The sequence below is a fragment of the Quercus suber genome, unplaced genomic scaffold (assembly GCF_002906115.3).
Source record: "Quercus suber isolate HL8 unplaced genomic scaffold, Cork oak 2.0 scaffold_24, whole genome shotgun sequence".
Lineage (NCBI taxonomy): Eukaryota > Viridiplantae > Streptophyta > Magnoliopsida > Fagales > Fagaceae > Quercus > Quercus suber.
This window is the reverse complement of record NW_027069489.1, coordinates 1,150,240-1,160,322: the sequence shown is the minus strand read 5'-3', so window position 1 is coordinate 1,160,322 and position 10,083 is coordinate 1,150,240. Positions and strand designations below refer to the sequence as shown.

Below are 10,083 nucleotides of genomic sequence, written 5' to 3'. Positions count from 1 at the left end.
AAAAAAAAAAAAAAAAAAAAAAAATGTCTATCCCAGTTGTTAAGGGCCCGTTGGTTACCGTTGTTTAAACAACATTACACGTATTTTCACATACTTTTTTACTCACACGTATTTTCAAAAAATACAAATAACATTACTAAACCCAACATTGCCAAGGAACCCTAAAACTACCTCAATACAACCTAAATAGGTTATGCTAGTGGTTCCTATAGGAGTGGACCAAGTGGTTATATGTGTTGGGCTTTGAGTGACATAATAAACTCGATTGGACTGTTATGGCAGTTTGATTAATTAACCAGCATTGCCTTAAGTCTTGAAATGTGGTCTTGTGTTGAAGGCTTCGACAGAAAGACTACAAGTGAAAGTGAGAGGAATCCAAATAAGTTAAACTTGTCAATTAACCTTTGTAAGAGATGGGGTGGTTTCGGTAGTGTCTTAGGGTGGCAAAGAGGGAGAGAGATAGAGAGGTAGAGATGGAGAGAAATGAGATGAGAGATTTGGTTTTTGGTTAATGTGTCATTTTTATTATATCTTTAATCTATAAGAAAATTATATATGTAACTTTAAAAATTGTTTAAGAAAAACTAAATAACATTAAAAATTACTTAAAAATAATTTACGCCAATTTGTGCCAAAATAATGCTGATTTGTTAATGAATACAAATCATCAGTACCATTTTTTGTGTTTCATTTTATGTTCCATCAATCACAACTTGCTATATATTTGTTTAACTTTCTTTATAAAATAGCCAAAATTTAAAATGGAAAAAAATAAACACATGATAAATTGTGATTAATGGAAAATAAAGTGGAACACAAAATGTTTTTTTTTTTTTGAGAAAGTGGAACACAAAATGTGGTACGTAAAATTTGTATTCTTATATAACGCAGTACTGCTAAAAATGACCAACATGAAAATAAATGCAAAATTTAAGGACCCCCCCCCTAAAAAAAAAGCTGGAAACCATTCCTTTACCTAAGAAAGAAACCTATGGTTTTCTTCGTATAAACATTTCCTATTGTGCCTTTGATAAGTTGAAGTCTGTTTTCCACCTCATCAAATATATTTAGTTACTGTTAAATTGGGAGTTCATTTCTTCATTATGCTACTGATACTTTAGTCAAAACAAACCCCTAATGTGCTATATATTTTAATTTTGTAATACTAGAATAAGTCATAATTAACAAATTCTATGGTGTATATATATTTTACTAATTTTTTAAGAGCTGTTATCATTTTTTAAACTCTAATGTCTAGCTTGATCTTTCATATAATAAAATTAATCTATTATCATGCATCTCCACAGTGAAATTCTTAAAAATTTTACTTTCAATATAAATTACCAAATTGCCTACCAAAGTAAATAAAAAAATTACGATGGAACCAATGAAGTTTTCAAAACTATAAATGAACAAAAACACTAACTGATATAAGAGCAAAATTTTCAATGTAAAATGAAATCATGGAAAGTTCATTATTTCTCTCAAATTCTTTTTTTAAGAGGACCATTGGGATTTTTTATTTATTTATTTATTTTTATTTTTATTAAGGTGGGAGGGGTGGGGGGAGTGTTGGCCCCCTAAGGTTGCAGGTAGTTCTGCCCCGGCTTAGTTTTCCTAGAGCTTGGTTTTGTGGTTCTTTAGGCCATGTAATGACTTTACTTGACTTATCAAAGAAAATGCTTTACTTGTAGATTGAATATGGCCTGTAGATTTTCCCTGAATGTAATGTGGTTATTGGCTTTTGTTTGCTGGAAGCTCCTACAGAGTGTGCTTTGTCAGCAATTTTGTTGTTGAAGGTCCAGGGCCCATTTGTTTTGAAATGAATGAATGAAGTTTTATATACTATTTTAATGCACAGAAACTTCATATTTTAAGTTGAAATGCATTTGCACGCTGATGTGACTAGGTCCTAATGGATATATTTTCAGGACCTAAAGATGTCTAGATGTTAACAGTGCATTTAATTCCTAAAACTTTTTGATGACTTTTTGACTTACAGGGTAGGCTGGGGGTGAAGCTAAGAATTTCCCTCTCTTAGGTTGTGCTTATTTGCACTTATTGAGCTCTTTAGAAGGGGGGAAATATATATATATATATATATCAGGAATTAAATTTCTTGGCTGAGGAAGAGAGCATTGAATGGCCATTTGCACTGGTAATGACATATATGTTTCAGCTGCTGCTCATCAACTATCTTCCAAAGTGGGCTTATGAAAATTTATATAGGCCTTTATGTAATTGTGCTTGTAGTTGGAATGATTGTTCTATAACTTGTTACTATTTTAGTTTATTTTTTTTTTTTTTTTTTTTTTTTTTTTTTTTTGAAATCTTGTATGCTATCTTTTTTACAGATTCAGATTCAGGCAGTTCTTCTGGGAGTGAACCTGATGCTGTTAAAGCTTCAGCTCCTGTTAGTGCTATTAAGGTATGTCATAATATCTCTGAAAAATTCATATGAGCATTCTGCTGATTGAAATTTTATCTCTCTCTCTCACATTGAGAATTTTTCTCATCTCTTCTGTGGCAGGAAAACTTGGGTTCTGGATCAAATCTATATCAGAAAGAAAGTGATCCTGATGACGCAGAAATTGAAAACAGTGAGTCTTTAGGTTATATAGTAACATGGGATGTGCTTCAATTATGACATGGTGGCATTTGTCTTCTTTTTAGAATAGTGAATCTGCTGAAGCTTGATGGCCTATTTCTTGTACAGATTCAATAGATGGGATGGGGCTAGTTGAGCAGGACTCCCAGTCCAAGCCAATTTCTGCTGAGGCAGATGGCCATCAAGATGGTAAGCATGAAATCATGCAGAAAACTATCTGCTGTTAGTTTTGGGGCATCATCTCACCCTTCATGCTGTAACATTATAGGGGAGAGTGCTCCATCTAAGAGGCAAGTCTCTCCCGACGACAAGGCTTATCGTGCAGCTCTGTTGAAGCGTCGATTTGTGGACACCATATTTAAAGCACAAGAAAAGGCACTTGAAAAGGTTGGTTGCTCCTATACGATTGTTACCCTATATTAAGCTAGAAGCTAGATGTATGTTACAAACTGTCTTCCGTACTTTATTTTACTTGTTATTTACCATGTGATACTGGGTTCAGGGTGAAAAGGTGGATCCCGAAAAACTCCGATTAGAGAGAGAGGAACTTGAAAGGCGGCAGAAAGAAGGTCAGCATCTGCTTATCTTGAAGCCTCACTTCTGTGTGATCAATGTGCTTTTTTATATGCCTTGAGCCTATCCTAATCGGTTACTAAGCCATACTAGATATTGATTTTTGCTTTGTGTTTTGTCATTAGAAAAAGCACGGTTGCAAGCAGAGGCCAAGGCTGCTGAAGAGTTTCGAAGGAAGGCCGAAGCAGAAGCTGCAGCTGAGGCCAAAAGGAAGAGGGAGCTGGACAGAGAAGCTGCACGTCAGGCATTGTTAAAGGTAAGATGTACAGCCCATGTGGTAGAAGTGAACTACAACCTTTTCTTGAATGCTTTTAGAAAATTTCTGGCTTTTTGCAGATGGAGAAGACTGTTGAAATCAATGAGAACAGTCATTTTTTGGAAGATCTAGAAATGCTTAGGGCTTCACATAATGAAGATGCACCAAGTTTTAGAGAAGAGACAATCTTAGATGAGTCTCAAGATCCATATAACTTCAAACTGCAGGGGAACCCTCTGGAACAACTTGGACTATACATGAAGGTGGATGATGAGGATGATGAAGAAGAAGTTGAACTGCCCACGAGTGCTCCAGAACCAACAGATGATGTTGAGGAAGGAGAAATTGATTAATTAACTAATTTCTTCAAATAGTGGTACCAATTAGCAAGAATTGAAAATGGTGATCTTGTGGAACATTGGCCATGCACCTTGGATCTCCATTTACATTGTTTTGGCTTAAGGGCCAATTTGATTGTGTGCTTCAAGATGAAACGGACGAAGCATGGTCAGCAACCATGGGTTTGGAATGGGGTTTGGGTTTGGGTTCTTTAAGATAAATTTTTGGTTTTGGATTGGGATGAGGTGTGAATTATTGGCATATGATTCCTTTGTCACCCATGGTGGGATGTGCTGTGGGTTTTTGATGGAAGAGATGTATCAATCAGGATATTCAATTTTTGTTTGTAAAAATGAAATTCATATATGTAGTTAGTGGTGTTAAATTTTAGTGAAGGTAGAGCCGTAGAGGTCCAGTTCCAATTGTAAAATGTTCAAAAGCTGAGACAAATGGCATTTTGTTTTTTTCTTGTTTTGTTAATTTCTTCCTTAAATTGCCCGAGCATTTTGGCTGGGGAATCCAAAGAGGGGTAGAGTTGTAGAATTGGACGCTTTGTACCAATTCATTATTGCCTATTGGAAAGTGCTGCAGTTGAGTTGAAGAAAAACCTAAACATGATGTCTTGCATCTGATGCTTCTATCAAATGTACGCTTAAGACTCGTCTTATAGCTTAATGTTATAATTGTAATTTCCTGTGTTTCTAGTAGAAATGTCTTGAGTTAAATCCCTCCGCTATCAAATTATTCCTAATATGGAATTAGTAAAGAGAGAGAGAGAGAGGGAGATATAATTACGTATAATTTCTCTCTCTATCTCATACAAAAACATTCATACAAAGGAGGGGAAAGAAGATGAATAAAGAAAGAATATTTAAAGACTAGTAAAAGAATAGAATGTCTAAATTTAAAATAAAAAAAATAGATGAATTGGGAAAAAAGTTTGTTTAATGAGTCAAGTTTAATGTTATTTTTGATCCATAAACAAGTTAAGCTTAAACATAATAAGGTGCTTATGAATAAACTCGAGCATAAGATTGCTCAGTAGAAAAGAATAAATTAATCAAAAATAAGAGCTAATCAACCAATAAGCTTAGAATATATATATATATATATATAATTGAGTTCATAACATGAGCTCCAGCATGACTTGTATTCAAAAGAAAAAGAAAAACTTGCCTGCACTGTGAGCAACTCTCTCTCTCTCTCTCTCTGTGGCGACTATACTTAGCTTTCTCAGATTCTCAATGGCGGCCACTTTTTCGATGGCCTTCAATTCCACGGCGAAACTCTCTTCCTCCTCCGTCCGCCGATTCTCTCACCTCCGTAGCCTACGGCCTCCACTCTCCGCCTCTCTCCGATCGCCTCATATCCTCCATACCCTCCCATTCGCAACAACTTCCTCTGGTCTCAATTTTTCTTACATTGTTTTGAATTTCCGTATCGCAAACTCAATTGCTCTATTATTATAATGTATCTATGCCTCAAATGCTGATAAGGTTTTGGTGAAATTCACAGGTGTTAGAGCTCAAGTTGCGGCGGTAGAGGAATCGAGTGTAGGTGTTGAACGGAATGTGGAATCTCCAGTTGTTATTGTCACCGGAGCTTCCAGAGGTATCGGCAAGGCCATTGCTTTGTCTCTTGGAAAAGCTCCTTGTAAGGTCTCTCTCTCTCTCTCTCTCTTTGAGAAACCTCAACTACTGAAACAGAGTTCATCTCTGATTCTAAACATATACTAGCATTTTGATGGTATAGAAAAAGTGTAAATGTGTGTGAATTCAGTGGAAGAAAGTATAATTACTGGTAAAGTTTGAGTTTTGAATTTTATGCAATACAAAGTTTGGAAGCATGTTAGAAAAAAGGCTCTATCTAATATTATGTTAGAATTTGTTGTTGGAATTGGGATTGAGACAGAAAAGAGAAAAGGATTTTATGTAGAAAGCCTTAGTAGCTAAGTCTTTACAACTTTACTATAGAATTGTGTGTTACAATGAGCCCATTGGGGTATATATATATAATTTATAGGACCTAAGAAACATGGACACTTCAAAACCCCAAACATGTCCGTGTCTAACATGAGTCCGTGTCAAGGACACTTCTGCATGCGTGTCCTCGTTATGTTACGAGAAAGAAATTATTTTTTTATTGAAAAAATTATTCTTTTAATTTTAAATATGTTTTTAAATAATTTGATAGTTGTTATTTTATTTTGAAAATTGAGAATCTATAAATAAACATAAAATTTGAATATAAATAAATATATATATATATATAGCTATATATATTAATTAATTAATTGCGGTATCCCACCATGTCGTGTCCTAATTTTTTAAGAATTGACGTGTCACTGTGTCTTGTCTCATGTCAGTGTCAATATCCATTGCTTCATAGAGTAGGACTAAACCTAGGCTGCTAATCGTAGGGTCATTTTACCTGCACTACAAGTAGCTCTTAGTATACTGAATCTAGACCAATTAGAATGGGCTTGGACGTTGGGCTTTGATATTTCTAACACATGTTCTTTAGAAAATTAAGGTAGGTGATTTTATGAGGATTACGTTTAATTACTGGATTTTATGCTTTTACCACATCTTTGAGTTACAATGTTGCATGCCAAGAAGCATAATTGTATGTTGATCTATTTTATCTGAATAATGCAAATGAAATGATGAGAATGCTTCATGTATTGCTTTATTCTAATCAGTTATATGTCCATTTGTTTGAATATTATGCTTCTAGTGCTTCAATCTGAACAAGGTACTTGGTATCTCAAGTATGTTTGGCTTTCAGATTGTTACTACTTGCTAGTTATAATAAAGGTTGGGTATATGGGTGAAGGTGGTCAATCATGCTCATTGTCAAGCTTTATAAGAGTTGTAGTGGTGAATATCTCTTGTACGTTTCAATTCCGTCATGTTACAGGTCCTCGTAAATTATTCAAGGTCATCAAAGGAGGCTGAAGAAGTTTCAAAGGAGGTGTGCTCTCTTTTTCTGTTTCTGTTTGTGTTTCTCTTTCGTTCTTTGTGTGTGTCTATATATATACTTCTTGGTTTGCTGTCTCAATCTTTGATTGCTTATAAGTTCCTGCCACCATTGTTTGTGGCTGTGTGTACTTACTGCTACTTCAGTAATCTGGATATGCCAGATTATTTATTGTAACTGTTCCATTATATCATTCTTTAATAATAAAATTGTGTGTAAGCCACAATTTTACTCAAAAAAAGTTGCAGTCCATGCAAAGAAGGCTACTCTTAGAGGAGCTTTTGATCTCCATAACTCTTTTAACATGACCCTCCCCCCTCCCCCCTCCCACCCCATCTCTCAGTAATAATAAAATTGTGCTTGTAAATATTAAGTGGCTACACCACTACACCAAGTTGTTACTCAGTCATGAGAGAGTGAATGCTTATGTCTTTTCTTGCAGATAGTGGCATGTGGTGGTCAGGCTCTGACTTTTGGGGGTGATGTTTCAAAAGAAGAAGATGTGGAATCGATGATTAAAACTGTAAGAAAATGCACTTTACAGTGATGGAAATGCCTTTCAATTACTGTTTGCATTGCAATGTCACTCAACTCTCATATTTACAGGCGGTTGATGCTTGGGGAACAGTTGATGTCTTGATAAATAATGCAGGTTAATATTATTTCAGCTATTCTTTTCTTTTTTGGTAATTCCACCAATTGTTTGGCAAATCTTTCAGGTATAACACGAGATGGATTATTGATGAGAATGAAAAAATCCCAATGGCAGGAGGTTATTGATCTGAATCTTACTGGTGTATTTCTCTGCACACAGGTGTGTGTTCAGGAGATTGATTATCTAGTGTTTTTGTGTTTTCAAGCTTGGTTCTGTGTTTTTTGACCTACATTGTTAATACTTTTTGCAGGCTGCTGCCAAAATTATGATAAAAAAGAAAAAGGTATTCATCATCTGTGCTTTCGTTTTTGACAATAGAGACAAATGATCTAAACAAATGAATAGGCATGATGTAAAACCAATAGGGCGTCACAACTTCATAATATTCCGAAACGGTACAATTGTAACACAGATTGAACACCTGTAGATGCAATATGTATAGATCAATCAAGTTGTAGTGGGGATAATGGTGGAATCAGGTCCTTCGGTGGGGTGATGGAGCTAGATATGGTCATAGCCCATAAGCCAAGCATTTGTAAGGTACCTCATAACTGTGAATAGGGAAAAACAAAAACAAAAGGCTAATCTTTGTTTACACATTTCAACAACAAACACTGAAGAAGAAAAAACCAAGACTAAAAGCCTCATCTGGTGATTCATGCATTTAAATTAGGTTTCAGCTTAATCAATATAGCTTTGACTTTTCTCGTTGACAAATGCAGTTGAAATTTATTTGTCTGAGTAATTATACTTAAATTATTTGTCCAGGCCATTCTTCTTTTGCTTCTCCATCCTTTGCATTCTGCTCTTTGTTTTGCAGGGAAGAATAATCAATATAGCATCTGTTGTTGGTCTGGTTGGCAATGCTGGACAAGCTAACTACAGTGCCGCAAAAGCTGGAGTAATTGGGTTTACAAAGAGTGTTGCAAAGGAATATGCAAGCAGGAATATCAATGTAAGTATCTGTGATGAATACCTTTATGTTTGAGTTACAAGATATACTCCAACATACTTCCAATGCTACTTCCTGTGCTATTCAAGTATAATTTATTCTTTTAGTTAGCATTTATTCACAGGTTTATGTTGCATCCACTTGCCTATTGCAACTAAGAAAAACCTCTCTTTCTGTAGGTTAATGCTGTGGCTCCTGGATTTATTTCCTCTGATATGACTGCCAAGCTTGGAGAAGACATAGAGAAGAAAATTTTGGAGACCATCCCCTTAGGTGAGATGTAAAATGATAACTTCTTAAGGTTAATGGTGGTATTGCTTTATCATAAAAATTGCATATATCGCTACTTTTGTTTGAGCATTATTATGAAATCTATTGTAATTACTTAAGAATTATTTATGAGAGAAAAATTATAAGCAATGGAACAACTATGATGTGATTTCATTGATAAGGCCTGTAGCTCATACCCTTCAGATTTGCCCCAGTCATCCATTGTTTTTAGTTCAGTCAGTTGGCAACTTTTAACATTGGGGTTCAATTAATACTACAGAAGAATTTCCATTTTTTTGGGGGGTCAAGGTAAGAGTTTCACATGTTTCTGCTGTTCTGCATTTGTTCCAGTGGTATAAACTAATTGATAGTTGAAGCAAGATCCTATAAGATGATTGTGCTTTGTTGATTTTACTATCAGTATTCAATCATTTGTGTGAAATTGAAATGCTTCAGATCTTAATACTATGCTTGCTTATCTAAAATTTTAACTGTCCTTGCAGGGCGATATGGCCAACCTGAAGAAGTTGCAGGACTAGTGGAATTCCTGGCGCTTAATCCAGCTGCCAGTTACATTACTGGGCAGGTATTGTTTAGCAAATGATATTTTTTTCTGTCTTGGCCACCATTTAATATTTCACTCCTGTTTAGAAGTTGTAATACTTGTATTGCTCTACTGCAGGTCTTTACAATTGATGGAGGAATGGTGATGTAGACAGCCATGTCCCAAGACCCTTGCCAGCTTCCTCTTCCAGGAAAACTGACTGACAAAGGCCTTTTTATCAATTTTCATCATATATAGTTTTAGATTGTAGCAGTAATTAGTTTTTTTTTTTTTTTTTTGGGAGTAAAATAGCAGTAATTAGTTAATTATGAAGCAGAAACAAGAAGGTTTTGTGTTTGAACTATATAATTGAAGTATAGGAAATGTGATTTTTACCCCCTAATTAAAGGTTAGTACTTAATACCTGTGTTCGATCATGCTTCTGATTATTAGTATTTAAATGGGTTTTTTACAATTGCATGATGTGCAAAATAATTATCTCATCCACCTGTCATATGCAAAAGGCCTCTCATAACAAGTGGATCCAACAAATGTGTGAGGCTAACATCGTAAAAGGCATGCATGCAGCAAATACCTATGCATTGAATTGGTGGCCCAAGACCAACACCTGTTTGTAAATTTTTCTTATTTGCAACCCAATGAGAGCATTTACTAGTTCGATTTGAACCTTCAAGGATTTATAGTGATGGGTCGGACTCACTAGCACAAAAAATTCCAAAGATGAAAGTTTTAAGATTGGAATGTCAAGCAGAAGCTAAGATTTACAAGATTGTTGTGACCACTTAAATCCAAATAAATGAAATTAGGCCTTCCTGAATTTCAGTTCGGTTCATTGATGTAGAGTAAGATGGATACAGTTTTTAAACTTGAAACTTAAACATATAAA

The 10,083-nt window shown here is 35.0% G+C and overlaps 2 protein-coding genes across 5 annotated transcripts in view; both read left to right on the top strand.

The window, feature by feature from the left end:
- LOC111995086 (transcription factor GTE10) overlaps positions 1–4,256 on the top strand; it is a 7,233-nt gene extending 2,977 nt beyond the window's left edge. For both annotated transcript variants that reach the window (XM_024026981.2, XM_024026979.2), the window contains exons 5-11: positions 2,355–2,428; positions 2,531–2,600; positions 2,717–2,797; positions 2,877–2,995; positions 3,111–3,177; positions 3,307–3,437; positions 3,518–4,256. In XM_024026981.2, coding sequence (XP_023882749.1) covers positions 2,355–2,428; positions 2,531–2,600; positions 2,717–2,797; positions 2,877–2,995; positions 3,111–3,177; positions 3,307–3,437; positions 3,518–3,790 — 815 coding nt within the window. In that variant the 3' untranslated portion in view covers positions 3,791–4,256. The remainder of the gene's footprint in view (positions 1–2,354; positions 2,429–2,530; positions 2,601–2,716; positions 2,798–2,876; positions 2,996–3,110; positions 3,178–3,306; positions 3,438–3,517) is intronic.
- Positions 4,257–4,336: 80 nt separating this feature from the next.
- LOC111995087 (3-oxoacyl-[acyl-carrier-protein] reductase, chloroplastic) lies at positions 4,337–9,613 on the top strand. Of its 3 annotated transcripts, none has more exons than XM_065766227.1 (11): positions 4,337–4,422; positions 5,292–5,429; positions 6,696–6,749; positions 7,198–7,278; positions 7,362–7,407; positions 7,475–7,569; positions 7,661–7,693; positions 8,231–8,365; positions 8,542–8,635; positions 9,136–9,218; positions 9,315–9,613. In XM_065766227.1, exons 2-11 carry the CDS (start codon positions 5,346–5,348, stop codon positions 9,345–9,347), a joined length of 738 nt encoding a protein of 245 aa, XP_065622299.1. In that variant the 5' UTR covers positions 4,337–4,422; positions 5,292–5,345; the 3' UTR covers positions 9,348–9,613. The 3 variants fall into 3 exon arrangements, with proteins under 3 accessions (XP_065622299.1, XP_023882750.1, XP_023882751.1); XM_024026982.2 differs by lacking the exon at positions 4,337–4,422 and adding an exon at positions 4,894–5,180 and having other exon boundaries at positions 5,292–5,434; XM_024026983.2 differs by lacking the exon at positions 4,337–4,422 and adding an exon at positions 5,067–5,180.
- Positions 9,614–10,083: the final 470 nt, after the last annotated feature.